This window comes from Leucoraja erinacea, chromosome 1 (genome assembly GCF_028641065.1).
Source record: "Leucoraja erinacea ecotype New England chromosome 1, Leri_hhj_1, whole genome shotgun sequence".
NCBI classification, from domain to species: Eukaryota; Metazoa; Chordata; class Chondrichthyes; order Rajiformes; family Rajidae; genus Leucoraja; species Leucoraja erinaceus.
Window position 1 is genome coordinate 38546977 of NC_073377.1, and position 21800 is coordinate 38568776.

The following is a 21800-nucleotide window of genomic DNA, read 5'->3' on the forward strand; positions in this document are numbered from 1 at the left end:
TTCTTCCAGCTTTGGACATAAGCTAAAATAAAACAATTCCTCCACTTTGATGACCTCGAAAAGATCATCCACACATTTATCTCCTCCCGCCTAGATTACTGCAACTCTCTTTACACTGGCATCAGCCAATCTTCCCTGTCCCGCCTGCAACTGGTCCAAAACGCTGCAGCGAGACTCCTGATGGGCACCCGAAAAAGGGACCACATCACCCCGATCCTGGTCTCTCTCCACTGGCTCCCTGTGTGGTTCCGTATACATTTCAAGACCCTCCTCTATGTCTACAAAGCCCTCTATGGGCTTACCCCCCTTCCACATTAAAAGTCTTCTCACCCTCCACTCCACCTCCAGGTCCCTCAGATCGGCCGACTTGGGGCTACTGAATATCCCGTGGTCTAGGCATAAGCTTAGGGGCGACTGTGCCTTTGCGGTTGCAGCTCCTAGACTGTGGAACAACATCCCCCTTCCCATCAGAACTGCCCCCTCCATCGACTCCTTTAAGTCAAGACTAAAATCTTATCTATACTCCCAAGCCTTTCCTGACGTCCACTGAGTGAGGGTTATATGTATATATGTATGTAGTTTGTTTGTCTATACTATTTTTATAACAAATGTAATGCACTTTGGCCAACGAGAGTTGTTTTTTAAATGTGCTATATAAATAAATGTGACTTGACTTGACTTGACTATAGATCCAGCTTTGACTTTTGTGTTTGTTAGTCCTTAATCTCTTGGTGAAATAAAAAAATGTTAGGATTAGGTCAAAACACTTACTAAACAACAAAGTTAAGGGGTCATAATTATGATTTATATGGCTACAACACATTAGAAGAGTGCTTCTTTACCCATCATCTGAACAACTTTTAATAATTACTAGACTAAGTTGGGTCCCAGCATCACACAGGCGTATCACCCCAACGCTATATTCCACCTCTTCACCAATTCCAATATTGGTGGCCAGTGTGGGGGGGGGGGAGCTTTTTGGAGCGCTAGTATGGGTGTTGTGGGATGAAGGGACTGGTTTACAGAGGACTAGTGTAGAGATTGTGGGTCGATTGGATTCTTGGGCTGGCGGCTCAGTCACTCAAGCCTATTGTGCTGGCAGTTAACTCACTCACGGCTGGTGGGCTGGCAGTTGACTCACGGCTATTCCTTGAAATTTCATTTCAAGCTGGGTGCAAGACCACAAAATTCAAGTGCAGTTTCTTACCACTTCAAGCAAGGTGCAAGTTCAAGTGCAGTTTCATACCATATCAAGCAGGGTGCAAGGCCACTATAGACAGCGAGTCATGACCTCTCCCTCCTCCATCTTGCAGAGACTGAGCCACGCCCACACTTCTGGGTTTTATAGTCCCTACCCACTCCCACCAGAAGGGGCGTGGCCGTCATGGCGTGATTGACAGGAGAGAGAATCTCAACATTTTTTAAATACTAATAACTCTTTTATTTTTCATCGATGGGAAAAAAACCTCTTGTCCTGCGCAGCGAAGGGGGACTCTGAGTAAGATGGCCAAAAATCACAGCCGTAAGTGGCAGCATTTTTTTATAATCAATATACAGAACACCAGGAAGTGGTCAAGATCAGACTTTTAGTAATATAGATCATGTAAAATTAAGGTTAACCTTTTAACACTTTAGCAATCATGATATATATTGATGGCCTTACTTGCCCGGTTGTAAAGTAAAAGATTGTAATTTAAAAATGGAAATAGGGAAAATCAAGGTCATGCAATTTAGTTCTATTTACATTCAACTATCGATTCAGAAATAGACACAAGATGCTGGGGAAACTCAGTGGATCAGGCAGCATCTCTGGAGAAAAAAGACGAGTGATGTTTCGGATTGGGACCCTTCTTGAGGGAGCTTCTCGGATTAAAAAATTATTTTGTGTTATTAAAATGGGTCTGTGGACCAGATCTTAGACCAGTACAGCACAAGAACAGGCTCTTCAGCCCACAATGTCCGTTCCGAACATGACGCCAAGTTAAACTAATCTCCACTGCCTGCACGTGATCCATATTCCTAATTTTCCACTAATCCATGTGCTATCTAAAAGCCTCCAACACCACCACCATTTCTGCCACCACCACCACTCCTGGCAGTGCCTTCTGTACTCTGTATAAAATAAAAATCCCTGCACACCTCCTTTAAGCTGTGCCCCTCTCAGCTTAAAGCTGTGCCTTCTAGTCATTGACGTTTCTACGCAGGGAAAAATAAGTACCTTTTGTTCATTGTCAGCTAATACTCGCAGCCATTAATCTCCCCTATCACTCCCCCTCCCCCGAACACATTTTCCCTGACTGTCGGCATCTGACAATTTCTGTATCATCAGGAATTACAGGGCAGTGTGGGAGCACACAATCTGTGCTCACAGTCCACTGAGTCATTGAAAGCAAGAGCTGATTGGCACTTTTGGGCTAAAGTTGGAGTCTGCTTACTTATCCTTTCAATTACAATTCAGTTAATGATATTGAGATTGAGTGAATAGAGAGGGACTAAATTTCTACGTCCCATTTCAGATAAATTTATCTTTTCCTTTGACTGGTATGAAAGGCACTGATTTAGAATAATCTCTGACATTACTGCTCAGCCCACCCTACCCTTAGCCACAGAGAACAGGCTTTGTAGAAGAACTAGGTGAAGGGGAATATTTGTGCAAGCTTCCATTACTTCATTACACATTTCCACATGTAAATAAAAAATATGCATTTTTCCCTGTGAAATAATTCTATAGAGATCTCAGGTTTGAATTTGGCATGAAAATTGCACAAGTGTGGAGACCATGTGAAAAGAATGTGCACAATGTCATTGTAGGGATTAGACATAATTGGTAAGACCCAGATTTATTGTAAGTGCTTCCATGTTGGCTATTCTTCTATATGATTTGTGATTAGAATTGGCATTACAAGCAGCCGGGGAATTAAAGGTATTCCATCAATTTCCAAGTGAGAGACTTTTATTTCATAAAACTAAATGGATTTCCCCAGGCTGTATTATTATAAAAATATTGGAGGAAAGCCTGATTTTAGCAATACAAAGAATCTACCTCAAATTCATTAAAACAATTTTTTAGATTCTTTGTAGACTTGATTTCAAGAATAAACTCGGTGGTAGCTTTTTTAACACATTACAAATACCCTCTAATGTTCAACTGGTAGTTTGAGGATGGACATTATTCAAGTTCTACTCGCAAAAGCTACAGTACTGAGTATTTTTATTCTTCATACAGAATAGTGAAAGGATTGGATAGAGTGGATGTGGAGAGGATGTTTCCACTAGTGGGAGAGTCTGTGACTAGAGGTCATAGCCTCAGAATTAATGGACATTCTTTTAGGAAGGAGATGAGGATACATTTCTTTAGTCAGAGGGTGGTGAATCTGTGGAATTCTTTGCCACAGAAGAATGTGGAGGCCAAGTCTGTGGATATTTTTAAGGCTGAAATAGATAGATTATTGATTAGTACAGGTGTCTGTGGTTATGGGGGGAAGGTTGGAGAATGAGGTTAGGAGGGTGAGATAGATCAGCCAAGATGGAATGGCGGAGTAGACTTGATGGGCTGAATGACCTAATTCCACTCCTATTTCTTATGACATAAGATAATTTGTCTCTGAATGTGCTCTATTTGATGAGAGAGAATTCTGTACAGTTCTTTAAACATGGTTTCTCTGTAAAAAAACTACTGATGGAATTCCATATTGGAATGAAAATAAAATAAACTTGTGGGAGGTTCATTCACCTGAAGTGAACATCACAGGACAAGTGAATAATAAAGGATAGTGAAAAACAGCTAAAAAAAATTAAATTATCAATCCAGAAGATCCTAATATTATGCCTTTTATTGTTAGCCAACTTGCTTGTTTTCCTCAAATTTGCAATTATCACTCGATCCAATTCTCATAGCCATTGCTTTTTATGTAAAGGTGAGAAAAGAAACAACCTAAATTCTTAGTCTAAAGAATTATTATTTTTAATAAGGGTCCAGACCCAAAACGCCACCTATCCATTTTCTCCAGAGATGTCCCCTGACGCTGCGTTACTCTAGCAGATTGTGTATACCTTTGGTTTAAACAAGCATTTGCAGTTCCTTTTTCTACTAAATTCTTAGTACGTTTTATCCTTGCTCCACAGTTTAAAAATGTTTTTAATGTGGAGATCAACCTTTACCCTGAACCAATTTACATTCTTCCATAAGGCAATTTGACAGACTTCTAAACTGAAAAGATCTGCTTTTCTTCCTTCCTTAATCAAACCCCTGACACTAGGGGTCAGCCTTGTGGCTTTTCTCTGCAAAGCTTCCAGTGCTAGAATAAGAATAAAAAGGAAAGAAGGGCATTTGGTCGATTGGACCTGGCTTCCCATTCATTAACTGTAGGTAATGGCTGATCAGTGCTTCATATCCTTCATTCCACATTCCCCTAAAAGTCCTGCTCAACAAAAGTAGATTTGACTTATTTTTACAAATGTAATTGTATATCCCATCCACAGACTTTTGTCAGGGGGGGAGGAAGGGGGGATGCAGTGGAATGTTGAAAACGTCACGGCTTTTAATATGGATAAGCGCTTTATGATTGCACTCTTGCGTGGCCTTGTTTTAATTTTAAGAAGATGGAATAGAAATTCATTAAACAGGCTGGGGAGGCATTTTTAGGTACTGGTACAAAGATGGATCTTTTGAAGCAGGCAGGGACCCGCGGACTTGGCCAGGGAGAGGTTGAATATTGTAGTGACCACCGGACTTGTAGCATAGCACAGGACTTAAGTACTCTTCCCGCGATGCCATCTGGGCCTGCAGCTTTCCTCGTGTTCACCCGTGCCAGAGCCCTCCTCACGTCGTGCTTGGACAACAAGAATGTGTGCACATTCCTCCCTTCAGCTTCGATAGCCAGCCCGCTGGCGGTATCACGGCCTGGTTCAGTAACTTGAACACCCAGGAACAAAGGAGGCTACAGAATGTGGTAGACATTGCCCGGTCCATTGACTGATATTGATCTCCCCACCAATGAAGGGATATCATCTAAGGCCCACACTACCCTAGCAATGCTCTTATCTTGTCTGAGAACTAGCCTGAGAACCTTGACCTCCAGATTTAAGAACAGCTTCTTCTCAGCAACCATCAGGTTTTGAACACTGCGCAACACTAACCACAACCCGACCTCCGGGACCACTATGATCTATCATGGAGTTTGTCCATGATTACTTCAGCTTTTTTTACATTATTATGCTCAGATTACTGTATTATTGATTATCAATTAATTGTATTACTAATTATTGTATATTTATTTGGATGTTATTGCATTAATGGGTCTGCAAACCAGCTGCAAGTAAGTATTTCATTGTTCTGTTGCCGGTACACATGACCTTTCAACACCTTTGATTCTTAACTCTCTTCACATGCAAGCTGCACACAGACAGCACCGGAGGTCAGGATAGACCCCTGGTCGCTGGAGCTGTGAAACAGCTGCACGGCCAGCGCCAACTTGCATTTTGCTGCTTTGACTGAATAATTCAGCATGTTCGGTTAATTTTATCATTGAAACCACTAGTCTCTTTCAACATAATCGCTGATTATTTCAGTATCATTCATGGATTACATATGTATAGCACTTCCTACGTGGATGCTGTTTCATTTGCCTGCTTCCATACTTTGTCTTACCCATTCTGTAATTGCCTGCCCCATCTGATTATATTGAGTGAATTAGAATAGTCCCTTTGAGGCCCGTGCAAATGGAGTCATTAAAAGAGCTTTGATACTTGAAAGGAAATCTTCAAAGAGCAGAATCCTCTGATGGTCACATTTTAGAAAATGATGTTAGAATAATTTTCTCAAACTAGAAAAAGGCATTGTTATTGATCTAATTCATACAACCCAGTACATTTACATCTTAGGAATAGATGATGGGATATTGTACTTTATTAACATAACATGTAATGAACATCAGAAATTAATCTTAATGATAGATTATATCTGCTTTTGCTCTATTCTAATGTATTTCTTATGACGGAAAATTCATACTGAATTCATAGCATTCTCTTATCAAATGTATGATGTTACTTTCTGTGTTACTTTTATACTGTTATTGTGCTAGGTAAAGGAAAAGATCAGAATTTCTCACCATCACTGAGGAAGTCCTTATAGTCATAGAGTGATAGTGTGTGGAAACAGGCCTTTCAGCCCAACTTGTCCACACCGGTCAACATGTCCCAGCTACACTCGTCCTACCTGCCTATGCTTGGTCCATATCCCTCCAAACCTATCCTATCCATGTACCTGACTAACAGTTTCTTTAACATTGGGATAGTCCCAGCCTCAATTACCTCATCTGGCAGCTTGTTCCATACACCCACCACCCTTTGTGTGAACATTCTTGTTGACATATTAGTTGACATATCCTCCCAACATTCGCCAAAATAAGTAATTGAAATGCATGCGCAGTCAATATTATCATACTAATTTCACACTGATAGATGAGGCTGAACATTTATATGGAAGGCTACCTAATGGATGAAGAGTCACAGTCATGAAACATGGACACAGGCCTTTGGGCTCAACTTCTCCATTCTGTTCAAGTAGCCTACCCACGCTTGTCCCATTTGCCTATGTTTGACCCATATTCCTCTGAATCTTTTCTATCTATATACCTGTCCAAATGTCTTTTAAACATTGTGATTGTACCTGCCTCTACCACTTTCTCTGAGAGCTTGTCCATGATCATGTGAATCAGTGATCATGTGTCTAAATATTTAAGAAATGTCCAACATATTTAAAATTATACATCACTCATTCATGCCTAGAAATTCAGTCATGCATCATTGCCACTTTCAGTATTACATGTAGCTAGAGAAAACTCCTGAATAGATTATTTTATGATTGAACACACATGTAATCACAAAATTATTTGTGCGTCTCCTGTTTATAGAAAAGATTGTCATTGGGTAGCGTCTGTGAAACCATACTTTGATACCACATCATACCGTGCAACTGTGTAACCTAAAGTGGCCTCCTTGGACTCTTACCTCTATCCCCTATAACTTTTGGAGCTAGACCCGTTCCGTTGTGTGCAATGCTTTCCTTTTTAAAAATAACTAGTGCTGCCTAATGCCTTTGCTATGGGCTCTATTGTTTTTGCAACCGTTGGCCAAGGACCAATACAGCAGTTGGCATGTGCACAGTGACTGGTTAACACACCACAATAGTATTTAGTACATCAATCCTGCAATAGATGCTGAAAAACATCCAGGTTCAGGATTAGGATTGATGTGCTGAATGATACATCTCCACCTTATTCATGTTTATATTTTTGCATTCTTCCAATTCCTGTAGTAATGTGTAGTATTTCTTTAATAATCTACATTAAATTGTCTATCTATCAGGATGTTTATATATTTAGATATATTTCTGCAGGTAGTTGACTTTGTGATCTTAAAGGGAGATATTGATTTAATAGCAACCATCTTTGCTTTCAACTTTCATCATCTTTTCTCCCATGAGTGAGAGGTTATCAAATATAAAATACCGTTGAATACCCAGAGTAGGGGAATCAAGAACTAGAGAACATGGTTTTATGGTGAGTGGGGAAAAATGTAATAGGAACTTGAGGGACAACCTTTTCACAGATGGGTATATGGAATGAGGTCACAGAGGATGTAGTTGAGGCAGGTACTATCACAGCATTTAAAAGATATTTGGGCAGGTACATGGCTAGGAAAGGTTTAGAAGGATAAGGGCCAAATGCAGGTAGGTAGGACTAGTGGAGCCGAGGTATCCTGGTTGGTATGGGCAAATTGGGCTGAAGGGACTGTTTCCATGCTGTATGACACAATGACACTATTTGGAACTTGCTATCAAATGAGATGGTGGTCAGAAACAATGCCACAGGGATTTTTAGAAGATATTTAGACAGGCTCTTTACTAGGCAAGGCATAGAAAGATGCAGACCTATTGCATGCAAATGTGATTGGTGTAGAGAGCAACATAATCAAGTTTAATTTATTGGTACAGTGAAAATCTTGCACCAATGAATATTGTAGACTGAGGAGCCCATTTATGTGCTACACAGTTCAATGTCTCAACAGTGAAGTAAAATTCAAATCAACAAATTGACGTTTTAACTTCTGATATTTTTATTCAAAGACAGTAACACTGCTAAATAATTTGGATGTGAGGATGGATTCTCAAATAATTATTCACGCATAATTATTTTATTCATTTGTGTCAAACTTGTGTCTAGTTGTTCTATTTGTTCAAACTGGCTATGTCTTCGGCAGGTAAACATGTTTGTTGAGGGGTTCCATGATGCCATTGTTCTTTATGCCAAAGCACTTCAAGACTGTCTGAAGCGGGGTTATAGTAAAACCAATGGATCACTGATTGTAGAGAAGATGTGGAATACAACCTTCGAAGGTAAAGTAGTCATGTAAAACTAAGGTATACCCATCTCGAAATATCAATTACATAATTTCAAGGACTTCAATTGTTTTTTAAAGCTAAACTCAGTACAAATGTAGAAACACAACATTTAATAACCTGACCAAAACAGATAACTTAAACCAAATATCAGATTATTTCTGATTCTAGTTTAAAACAGATGAATTCAAATCTGTTCAATTGTCATTTCTCAGTTTACATTTCTTGTCCGGATTGTGTAGTAATTGTTGAAGGACTAATTTAAAATATTTAAAAAGCGTATTAAAAAAATCTCAATTCACAATGTGATTCAGTCCAATGGCATAAGTACAAAAAGCTAGCAAGTAAAGATTTAAGAAAATGCTTAGTTAATTAGAATACAAGATAAGTGTAAAGGATGGACTAATATCTTCAATTTCCTAATATGTTATTTTTTAAATTGTTGTACAGCACAGAACAGGGGCCTTCAGCCCAACTTCTCCATACCGACTGTGATGCCTATCTATACTAATATAATCCCCTGCAGTAGGCCAATATTGTTCCATTCCTTTTCTAAGCAAATACCTATCCAAATGCCTTTTAAGTGTTATAATTGTATCTGCCCCTGCCAGATCCTCTGGCAATTCATTCCTCCTGTGTGAAAAATTACCCCTCGGATCTGTTTTAAATGTTTCCTCTCTCACCTTCAACTTATGCCCTCTCATTCTGGTAACAAGGGTTGTGATTTTATTTCAGGTCCCCGTATAGAAAATCCACCACAAAATCCTCCAATGGGCATTGCATGCACAATCTTACAGGCCCATCATTGGCGTTTTTTAATGCTTCATTCTTTTCAAAGGTCTTGCTGAAGTAAATGTATACCATCCCTACTGCAATTATCAACTGTTGCTTTATCAACTCTTAGTTACCTTCTCAAACAACTCAATCAGATTTGTGAAATATGATTTCTCCTACACAAAACTATACTGACTATCCCTATTCTGTCCCTGTTTTTCCAAGTGAACATAAATTTTGTCTCTTAGATTTTTCAAATAATTTCCCTACTCTTGATGTAAGGCTCCTTGGCAACCATATAACCATATAATAACTATATAACAATTACAGCACGGAAACAGGCCATCTCGGCCCTTCTAGTCCGTGCCGAACATGTATTCTCCCCTAGTCCCATCTACCTGCACTCAGACCATAACCCTCCATTCCTTTCCCGTCCATATAACTATCCAATTTATTTTTAAATGATAAAATCGAACCTGCCTCCACCACCTTCACTAGAAGCTCATTCCACACAGCTACCACTCTCTGAGTAAAGAAGTTCCCCCTCATGTTACCCCTTAACTTCTGTCCCTTAATTCTCAAGTCATGTCCTCTTGTTTGAATCTTCCCTACTCTCAGTGGGAAAAGCTTATCCACGTCAACTCTGTCTATCCCTCTCATCATTTTAAAGACCTCTATCAAGTCCCCCCTTAACCTTCTGTGCTCCAAAGAATAAAGACCTAACTTAACCATATAATAACCATATAACAATTACAGCACGGAAACAGGCCATCTCGGCCCTACAAGTCCATGCCGAACAATTATTTTCCCTTAGCCCCACCTGCCTGCACCTATACCATAACCCTCCATTCCCTTCTCATCCATATGCCTATCCAATTTATTTTTAAATGATACCAACGAACCTGCCTCCACCACTTCCACTGGAAGCTCATTCCACACCACTACCATTCTCTAAGTAAAGAAGTTCCCCCTCATGTTACCCCTAAACGTCTGTCCTTTAATTCTGAAGTCATGTCCTCTTGTTTGAATCTTCCCTATTCTCAAAGGGAAAAGTTTGTCCACATCAACTCTGTCTATCCCTCTCATCATTTTAAAGACATTTATCAAGTCCCCCCTTAACCTTCTGTGCTCCAAAGAATAAAGACCTAACTTGTTCAACCTTTCTCTGTAACTTAGTTGCTGAAACTCTGGCAACATTCTGGTAAATCTCCTCTGTACTCTCTCTATTTTGTTAGCCCCACCTTCCTATAGCTATTGCATAACCCCAATTCCCTTCTCACCATACTATCCAGATTTTTTTAAATCACCAATGCCTGCCTGTACCAATTTGGAAACATTCATCCCAGCTTCTATACTCATGCTCTGATTTATAAAGGCTAGCATACCAAATGTTACCTTTAAACCCTGTCCCTATTATGAGATGTCCTCTTGTTTGAATCTGCATGGTTATTCCCAAATCCCTCTGTTCAACTGCAACTCTTCTATCCCCTATCATTTAAGACCTCTATCAAGTCCTATTTTAACCTTTGTCCTGCCAAAGGTGTAGCACCCTACATTTATCACCATAAAACTCCATATAACATCTTACAGCCCATTCTTCCAAATCGGGCCTAAATCACTCTGTAGCCGAACAATCCTTTTCCCTTAGCCCACAACTGCCTGCATCTTGGTATCATCTGCATACTTCCCTAATCAATTTACCACAGCTTATCCAGATCATTGATGTAAATGAAACAACGAACCTGCCCCCAACCAGATCCCTGAGCTCACCCCACAGTCACGCTACCATCCAATCCGTAAAGAAGTTCCCCCTCATGTACCCCTAAGCGTCTGTCCCATTTCAGCCACATGTTGACTTTGAATCTTCCCTATTCTCAAAGGGAAAAGCTTGTCCACATCAACTCAGTTGAACCTTCTAACCAACCTTCCATGAGAACCTTGTCAAGTCCCCCTTACTAAAGTCCATATAGCGCTCCATCCAACAAAGGCCTAACCTATTCAACCTTTCCCTAGTAACCTCTTCAAAAAATCCAAGAAGATGTCAACAATGACCTTCCAGGAACAAATCCATTTTGACTGTTCATCCTTCCGTGTTTGGGCGATGCAAAATTGTACATTATCTCTAAGTATCTTTTCTCATTAATTTGCCTTGTACAATTTTGAAGTCAAACTAACAGGTCTATAATTGCTATGCTCTGACTCTTATAAAGGCTTTTATACAAAACAAGCGCAGTACACCCAATCCTTGAGGACACCTTTCCCATTTCTAATGACATTTGAAATATTCCCAGATCCTCTGTTCCCTGCTTCTTCAACCCTAACTTCCATGTACGTCCCTTTTGATTTGTCCTGTCAGGACCTGTAGACTTATCCACATTTTCATATTTTTCAAATCTTTCAGCCCATTCTTTTACTTTGAAACACTCTGTAGACCATGGAAATCCTCTTCATTAGTTTCCCTTACACCCCCTAATTCAATATCCTTCTTGTTCATACTTACTAATCTGTAATTTAGTTGCTGAATCCAGATCATTGATGTAGTAAATCTCCTCTGGACTCCAACACAGATTCTTGGCATCCTTCCCATAATTAGGCGACCAAAATCCGACAAACACCCATCTCCCATTGGCCTCTGGCAATGCCTTCAGCCATGTTGAAAACATCTTACATCCCAACTTTATACCCAACATAACCTCTTAACCAACCTTATTTACGAGGAACCTAGTCAAAGGCCTTACACAACCCTTTCCATTAGACAAATCCAAAATGCTTTACCCAATTTACTGTACATAGTAACCTCTTTAAGAAAAAATTCCTCAGAAAACTTGAGTATAAAAATTAATATTCAGCACCGCAGTGGTAACATTGCAGCCTCACAGCGTCAGAGATCTGGGTTCTGAGTGCTGCTAGGTCAAGTCAAGTCAAGTCAAGTTTATTTGTCACATACACATACGAGATGTGCAGTGAAATGAAAGTGGCAATGCTCGCAGACTTTTGTGCAAAAGACAAACAACAAAACAACCAAAAAAATTATAAACACAATCATAACACACATATTCTTTTACATAATAAATAATAGAAGGAAAAACATTCTGTAGAGTTAGTCCCTGGTGAGATAGAGGTTTACAGTCCGAATTGCCTCTGGGAAGAAACTCCTTCTCAACCTCTCCGTTCTCACTGCATGGCAACGGAGGCGTTTGCCTGACCGTAGCGGCTGGAACAGTCCGTTGCAGGGGTGGAAGAGGTCTCTCATGATTTTGTTTGCTCTGGAGTTGCACCTCCTGTTGTATAGTTCCTGCAGGGGGGTGAATGAAGTTCCCATAGTGCGTTCGGCCGAACGCACTACTCTCTGCACAGCCTTCTTGTCCTTGGCAGAGCAATTCCCAAACCAGATGGTAATGTTCCCGGACAAGATGCTTTCCACCGCCGCTGCGTAGAAGCACTGTAGGATCCTTGGAGACACTCTGAATTTCCTCAATTGCCTGAGGTGGTAAAGGCGCTGCCTTGCCTTACTCACCAGTGCTGAGGCGTGTGATGACCATGTCATATCCTCAGAGATGCGGACTCCCAGATATTTAAAACAGTTCACCCTATCCACAGGATCCCCATTTATACTCAATGGAGTGTACGTCCTCAGATGATGTGCCCTCCTAAAGTCCATGATCAGCTCCTTCGTTTTTTCGTAACTTCGTAACTACTAAATTATCAATTAACCCCGGCTTATTACACAATAAAGCAGGTCTTTTTATATGAACGAATACTACCTTTAATACTGTTAAGAGTGGACCATTCTTCCAGTTGTTTATATATAAATACTATTTATCATCCGACTATTTAATGTTGTTTCCTAATGTACCATTGCCACCTTATGCCTCTCGCATTTTTGCTTTGCTTTATTTAGATCGAAACCCCTTTGTTTCAGATTGTATCAAATCGCTTCCAATTTTTATATAAAATTCTAACACATTATAAGTATTATTCTCCAGGTTTCCCTGGTAACTACTAAATTATCAATTAACCCCGGCTTATTACACAATAAAGTAGCCTGTTCTCTCTTTGGTTCTGGCTTTCATGAAAATCATCACTGATGTTGCATGCATTTGCCTCCATATTATTACTACCAATTTGATCTACCCAATTTTATATTTAAAATCTTCCATCATTATTGCATTACATGCACCTCCAATGCCCATTACATTGATTTATATTATAATCTGCATTAACAATATTTATTAGGGACCTTTGGACAACTTACAATGTGTTCAGCCCCTTAGTGTTACACTGAACAACAGGGAAACTTAGATAAGACATCAATAACAAGTGACAATTAAAAAATAACAGCCTGGGAATTCTAAAGTGAAATTAGCGAGTTAGTATGTAAAGGAAATAAAATTCAGAAACATTCACAGACTGTGGAATTTGAACCAGTTGGAACTCTCTAGACTGAGATTAATCTTTGTTGGAATTTCGGTAACAGATGAAATTGACCTTTGAGCCTAAGATCAATGATGATCTAATTGAAATGTAGAAGACATTCTGAAGAGTAGATAACACAGAACTCTTTCCAATGCTTGCAAATGGGTGTCTCTGCATTAGTTTCTTCTTGCAGGGAAGTTCTATGGGGCTAATGTGCTACGCATATGCCAGGAAGGGCGCGTATCAGTTTTGTGAGTTGGGCAATCGGAAAAGTAATATCATCTGGCTGATCTGGCAAACTGGAAATAACCAAGTTGTTGAATTGTTCTGTCTAGCTCTTGGTGAACTCTTCAACAATTGAACTTTGGAAGGGACACAGTTCATGGCCTGTTTGAGAAACACATCATGGCGTACCAGAGGGAGTGGTGTGGAATTTTCTCTGTCTGTCCAAACACATTTCAGACAAATCTATGTTTGAATTGGACTGTATTCAGAATCCCTTTGACTAAAAAAAACAAAGGCAAAATTATTTTAATGACTCTGATATTAATTATTGGTAAGACAAGTCATGTGTTCTAATAGCTGGAATTATCCAGCATTCTATTAGCTAAATTAGAAAATAATGTGGTATCTGGAATGAACGCAGACATTAGAAAACAATGGCAATTTATTTGGGAACGCCAACAAAAATGTTGGAAGAAGAATGGGATTTCCTGTTGTATATTTCTTCATGAATCTGTTGAATCATCTCTTGTTTCATTTGGAATTGAAGAACTTTTTTTTCATTTAATTGATTTCATTATTTGGTGCATTCCATTTATCAGGCATAGCAGGCCAGGTGTCAATTGACGCCAATGGAGACAGATATGGAGATTTCTCTGTCATAGCAATGACTGACCCTGCGACTGGCACACAGGAGGTAATTAAAATAGTTATTTCCCAACGCCATTTTTTTACGTTGCAATAATAAAGATTTGTATAGGAATTAATGAATTGCAGTAAATGTCCTTCACTGGTGCTATAATCAAAATGATTTATTATTTTATTAAATGGATCGTCTGAATCAGTACATGATTACATTTAAATACTTGAAAGTTAATATTATTGAAAATTAAAGATTGTTGGAAATACTAATTTACATTACCCCTTCTTTGAGCATTACCAACAACATTTAGGCATATAAATAATCTGGACAAATGTTAATGTTCATTTATCTCTGAGGATATGCATTTTTTAAATATTTTTCTTTAATATTGCCATCAGAAAATAGAGGTATTTCAAGGTGGCCAGAGACTTAGCAGATTATGTATTATCTTATGTAAGTTATTGCCTTGCAACAGCTGTTACAAAACACATTCTTTTCACCTCTTGGGTATCAAACTCCTTTGGTTCCAAAAGCACTGAGTATTTTGCAATAATATTCATTGTGTGCCATTGGATGGATTTGCTTTTCTGTTTCCTGGTACATTACATAACTTAGTCTATCTTACATAATTAAAGTTGTCAACTATTTGCCTTTTGGGCAACTAACACTGAAGTATCAGACATGTTGTTGAACCATTTGCTGCCTTTCAAATTACCCTGGGTTACCAAGATACCAAAGTAATTGCACTGTGAATATTTCAAATGCTATACATTTCAGAGATGGTAAGGCACCAACATTGGTGTAATGTGCTAATTGGCATCCTTCTTTATAGAAATCTACAATTAATCTACAAATAGAGTCCAACAAAATCATTTATCTATTGTAAGCTTATTGAATAGATTGCTTTCTGAACTTTCTGAGCCCTGTTGTTGGTGATCCATTCCTCTTTACCATCATTGTCACTCTTCCCAATTCAGTGGACACAATACTGTTTCTGAAAACAGAATTTTAAACCCGTCATATCCGTGGTAGTTTGTGGCACTGAAATTGTGCTTATTGGTATTTAAATTTGGCTCCAAATAATAACGTTTTCGAGAGGAAGATATTATTTTGGCTATGGTGAAATACATAGAATATCGGTCAGAAAATTGAGGGGTGAAAATAATTTTAATTATAAGCACCCTTATTTTTTGTGTCTCTTTGATTACAGGTTATTGCTGACTACCATGGGTTAAATGCAACCTTTGAACTGAGGCCAAATGTCAGACTTCCCTGGGCAAATGGAATGCCACCTCCGGATGAACCAAGCTGTGGTTTTTCCAAGGACAACACTGCCACCTGTAAATCATGTAATTTTTCTTCCAATATGGAACTCTTTTCTCATTTGAAAAGGATGTGGGAGAATATAAAGTAATGAGTAATGAATATAAAATAATGAGTAATGAGCCCACATTATCTATACCGAGTTGGTCTCATACATATTTATTCCACCCATATTCCCTACAACTACCTCGGTACACGTGACAATGATAATAAACTAAACTAAACTAAACTTCTCCCAGATTTTTCTGCCACATACTTGAAGAAAAGTTACAGTTGCCAGTCGACCTGCAAACTTGCATGCCTTTGGAATGTGAGATTAAACAATGCAGTTGCAGGGGAAATATACAATCTCCATGGAGACGACAGTGGAGGACAGGATTAAACCTGGATCGCTAGAGCTCCGTGGAAGAGCTCTCCCAGTTATACCATTGTGGCATATAATATAACGATATTCCAATAACACTAATTATCTCATAATCTAACATACTGATTCACTACCAATAAGCAAAGTAACAAAAATGAGGGAGGAATGCACATTAATAACTGACCAGTGGCCAGCAGCAGATGGTTTCTACCTCAGGGTTTTAAAATAAGTAGTCATAACTAGTTAGTCATTCCTAAATTCTCATAGTTTGCAAACTGTACCGTTGGATTTGAAAATCTGTAAATGTCACAGCTATTTAAGAATCGCAAGGTGAAGACAACGAAATTGTAGATATTTGCCTCACATTTATTGTTGGGATTGTCTCCTAACGTTGTTCATATGCACTTCAAAAGATATATGTAAAATTCTTCGTAGAGAGTCTCTCAACTAAAGTGAAAACACATAGAACTGAAGTTGAATTATTCACTGGGTTGGTAAATTAGCTGAGTGGCAGGTAAAAAGAGTGTGAATAACAGATAGAGATTCAGAAAGTGTATAATATATCTGTGTTAATGATTCAACGAGTCACTATGTTTACAATTTGATATAACATAATTAAAACGTCATATAGCTGAGCCTGGTGGCATTGTAAATATTAATATATTAAATGAATAAGCAAAATTGTAGTGCATGGATCTCCGTCTGAACAAACAAGAGCCCTTGAAATTTTATAAATGGTGAAAAGAATAAAACAATGTAAAACAAGATTAGGTCATTAAAATATGATCTAATTACTAAATATGATGCCAAATTAAACTAAACTCCTCTGCCTACATGTGACCCTTATCCCTCCATTCTTTGCATATCCAAGTACCTATCTAAAAGCTTCTTAAATGCCACTATCATATCTGTCTTAAAACATGCCTCACACATCTCCTTTAATTTTGCCCCTCTCCTAGTACCAAGAGTTCCCAATCCTTAAGAAAACTGAGAAGTAAATTGTTAAATTATCCAGTGTAAATCATAATTGGTGGAATATGTGGGTGAGTGAGTATAATAGAATGAGAGGCTAAATCTACAAATTATAGCTTGGCTTTTGATAAGTAAAACTGTCAAACATTCTGTGCAAAGGGTGACAGAAATGAACTCAATTCCATAATTGGCTGTTGTTAATTATAAATCTGGGACTAGTAAGCTTTTGTTAAACAGAAATGTTAATGATATGGTTAAAAAGCAAACACATGGAATTAAATGGCAGAACTGCCTCGAATTGGTTGAATATATATGATGTGTTTATTGCAGAGCAATGTTTTAATTTAAATTGGAGCAAAGCAAAACTTAAAATGGACATAAATAGCAGCCAAGAAAAAGCATATTGATGTAACCTCACAAAGCATAGGTAGAAAAATGTATTATTTGAATATTAGCTTTGTTGAATCTGAATAACTAATCACTATGAACAGTAACAACTTGTTTTGTCGTGTATAGGTGGGCTTGGAGAGTCTGCAGTCACGGGTATTGTAGTCGGCTCACTGTTGGGATGTTCACTGCTGCTCGCATTTTACTTGTTCAGGTAGGAATGATCATTTGGGGATTAAACCTGGTGAGGAAAATAAAATAAATCATTTAATTTCTTTAACGGAATATCTGCATGGACGTATTCAATATATCAACAGCATGGGCATTGTAAGAAGCAAGCCTTTATATCACACAATGAAAAAAAAATCTTGGTAAACAAAAATGCATCTTGGCATTTTGCCAGACGTCTGTGAAGTGCGTATACAGGGTTCTCTACTTGTAGGACATTCTCAGAGCTCAAGGGGCTCTATATAGACCACTAATTCGATTCAAATGAATGAATGAAATGGCTCTAAAATACTGAGGTCCTCCCTGATACCAATGACCTCAAACAGTTGGCCTGCCAGGCTCTGCTGAGGTAAATAATCAGCTACTGACATAAATGTCATGGCATGTTTTAAGAACTAATTCGAATATCATAATATAAAGTTGTCACATTGGCAACATTGACAGCTTGAAACATACTGATTTCCCTCAAGTTTGTTTTCTTGGTAACAAATTATTCCTAACTTTTATTTTAAAGTTTTAATAGCTGAAAGAATATTTCAGCAGAATCCTTTTTGTGACCTTCCAAAGGATCTGCTCGGCACTTGGGTTCGGCTTTATAATTTCATTTCCCCTTTGGATTCCACACTCCAGTGTTAATGGCGGAAGATAAACTGTACTGGAATGCAGCAAGACTGACAGAGGTCATTGTAGCCGGAGGCAGGGTTCTATAATTCAAGGGCAAAGGGCAACACCAGGGCAGCACAAAAGACGAGGATTGCCTGTTCTCATTTATCAGAACTACTTCATAAGCTTTCTATGCCTTTATTCTTCCTTTAATAATGTAGGCGTCATATAATCGCCCATATCCACAAGAAGTAGGGGCCCATGTCTCTAGACTTGATCAGCAAATTAACTACTGTAGGCGGGTGTTACTCCTCATAGCAAGCCTTAATTAAATCCTGTCTCCATATCTATTTGTCTAATCTATTCAGTGCGGGGAGGGTTGGCAATAGCTAACATAATGTACGCACACAGTTGAAATACATGTCTAAAAGCTTAAGGATTTTCTCGACACTAAGTTATTTTGCTGTTAACAATCTTCCCACAAATCTAAAGAATACAGAAAAGGCAAGGAGGAGGGTATGCAAGGGAAGAGATTCAGTAAATACCATGCATAAATACATCTCAGTAAAGAATTCTCAAATAAACCAGGTTGAATTCGTTCATGCACAGGGGCCATGGAAAGGTCATGAAAGCTAGGGAAGTTAGGGAAGAGATGTCCTGAAACATATCTTTGTTATGAAAGTAGTTCATGTGAAAGTGGATAAATCCCAGGGGTCTGACAAAGTCACCAAGACTGATCCAGAAAGTGAGATTACATGGGATCCAGGGTGAGCTGATCAATTGGATACTAAATAGTGTTGGAAGGAACTGCAGATGCTAGCTTAAACCGAAGAAGGCCCATAAAGCTGGAGTAACTCAGCAGGTTGGGCAGCATTTCTGGAGAAAAGGAATAGGTGACCTTTCAGATCAGTCTGGAGGAGGGTCTCGACCCAAAATGTCACCTATTTCTTTTCTCCAGAGATATCAAACAAGAGGACATGACTTCAGAATTAAGGAACAGATGTTTAGGGGTAATATGAGGGGGAATTTCTTTACTCAGAGAGTGGTAGCGGGGTGGAATGAGCTTCCAATGGAAGTGGTGGAGGCAGGTTCATTGGTATCATTTAAAAATAAATTGGATAGGCATATGGACGAGAAGGGAATGGAGGGTTATGGTACGAGTGCAGGCAGGTAGGACTAAGGGAAAAAAAATTGTTCGGCACGGACTTGTAGGGCCGAGATGTCCTGTTTCCGTGCTGTAATTGTTATATGGTTATATGCTGCCGGGCCCACTGAGATCCCCCAACGTTCTGCGTCTATCTTTGGATACTAAATTGGCTTGGTGATTGGAGTCAGAGGGTGGTAGTGGAGGGTTATTTTTCTCATTGGAAGGTTGTTTGCCACAGGGGTCAGTGCTGGGTCCCCAAATATTAAACATTTGGATGAGGATGTTGGTGGCAAGATTAGTAAGTTTGTGAATTACACTAAAATACAATGTTTAGTGGACGATGAAGATGGTGGTCTCAAGTTACGGCAGGATCTAAAACAACAGAGAAAATGAGCAAAGGAATGGCAGATGAAATTTAATATAGACAAATGTTGTGATGCATTTTGGGAACCAAGGCTAGAACATACGCAATGAATGACAGAGTTCTGAGGAATGCTACAGAACAGAGAGACACTAGGATGGTGCAGTGGTGTAGTGCAGAGATGCAATGCTGGTCAGGCTGCATTTGGAGCACTGACCAAATTTGGGTCACATATCTGAGGAAGGATGTGCTGGTTCTGGAGAGCATCCAGAAGAGTTTTACAAGAATGATTCCAGGAATGAGTGGGTTAGCATATGATGAGCGTTTGACAGCACTGGGCCTCGACCCGTTGGAGTTTAGAAGGTTAGGGGGGAACACCTCATTAACACTTACAGAATAATGAAAGGCATAGATAGAGTGGATGTGGAAAGGATGTTTCCACTGGTGGGAGAGTCTAGGACCAGACGTCATAGCCTCAGAATTAAAGGGTGCGCTTTTAGATAGGAGGTGAGGAGGAACTTCTTTAGTCAGAGGGTAGTTAATCTAGGGAACTCTTTGGCACAGAGGGCTGTGGAGGCCAAGTACATGGATATTTTAAGGCTGAGATAAACAAATTAGAACGGTTGTCAAGGGTTATGGGGAGAAGGCAGGAAAATGGGATTAGGAGGAAGAGATCAGCCTTGATTGAATGAGGAATGGACTCGCTGGGCCAAATGGCCTAATTCTACTCCTATAACTTGTGAACGTGTGGTAAAACTGCTATGGTGCCAGAGATCCAGGTTCTATCCTGATTCCGGGTGCTGTCTGTGTGGAGTTTGTACGTTCTCCCTGTGATTGCATGGGTTTTCTTTGGGTGTTCCGGTTTCTTCCCATATTTGTGCAGCCTTGTAGGTTAATTGGCTCTGTAAAATTTCCTAGTGTGTAGGATGCAAAAGCGGGATAAAATAGAATAGTATATGGGTGATTGATAGTCAGAGTGGGCCCGGAAGACCAAAGGGCTGTTTCCACGTTGCATCTCTTGGATCATCCTTTTCCTGATGTACATATGTTGGTGAAACTACACCTGGAATATTGTATGCAGCTCTGATCACTATACAACAGGGAGATATGATTAAGCCAGAGAGAGTGTGGAAAAGATTCACAAAAATATTGCAAGGACGAGAGGACTTGAGTTATAACAAGAGGTCACAGTGTAAGGATAAAGGGGAAATATTTTAGGACTGAGATGAGAAAAACATTTTTTACACAGAGTGGTGAATCTCTGGAATTCTCCGCCACAGAAGGTAGTTGAGGCCAGTTCATTGGCTATATTTAAGAGGGAGTTAGATGTGGCCCTTGTAGCTAAAGGGATCAGGGGGTATGGAGTGAAGGCAGGTACAGGATATTGAGTTGGATGATCAGCCATGATCATATTGAATGGCGGTGCAGGCTCAAAGTGCCGAATGGCCTACTCCTGCACATATTTTCTATGTTTCTATGTTTCAATAAGGAGAGTCTGGTTAAGCTGAGGCTATTTCCTTTGGAGTGAAGAAGGCTGAGGGATGGCCTTATACTGATTTATAAAATTATGGGGCAAAGATAAGGTAAATGGTAAGGAAGTCTAAAACTGGAGGCATGGGTTAAAGTGAGAGGGGAAGTAATTAAAGGCGACCCGATGGGCAAGTCTTTCAGGCCGAGAGGGTGGTGAGTAAGTGGAGTGTGTTGTCAGAAGAAGTGCAAGGGATTAATAAAATTACAACAGTTCAAAGACATTTGGTCAGGTTTATTGATGCAAAAGGTTTTAAGGGTTATGATCCCAATGCAGACAAATATGGTAAATGCAAGAAGCCACTTTGATTAGTGTGGAGAATTTGGGCTAAAGGGTGTGATTTCTTGTTGTAAAACTCTGTGACTGTAAGTATGACACCATGGTCCAAGACAAGATCATCTCTACTCTCTGTGACTATCACATGAGGGTAC

General features: G+C 39.3%; 1 protein-coding gene across 6 annotated transcripts in view; it reads left to right on the forward strand.

Annotated features, from left to right (window-relative positions):
• npr3 (natriuretic peptide receptor 3) overlaps positions 1–21800 on the forward strand; it is an 89460-nt gene that overhangs the window by 53601 nt on the left and 14059 nt on the right. For 5 of the 6 annotated variants that reach the window (XR_008723235.1, XM_055633213.1, XM_055633234.1 and 2 more), the window contains exons 4-7: positions 8263–8398; positions 14416–14510; positions 15667–15805; positions 17632–17716. Coding sequence is in view for 5 of the 6 variants with exons in the window: in XM_055633213.1 (XP_055489188.1) it covers positions 8263–8398; positions 14416–14510; positions 15667–15805; positions 17632–17716 (455 nt within the window). In the remaining variant the exon portion in view is untranslated. The remainder of the gene's footprint in view (positions 1–8262; positions 8399–14415; positions 14511–15666; positions 15806–17631; positions 17717–21800) is intronic. The other variant, XM_055633226.1, reaches the window with a different exon arrangement.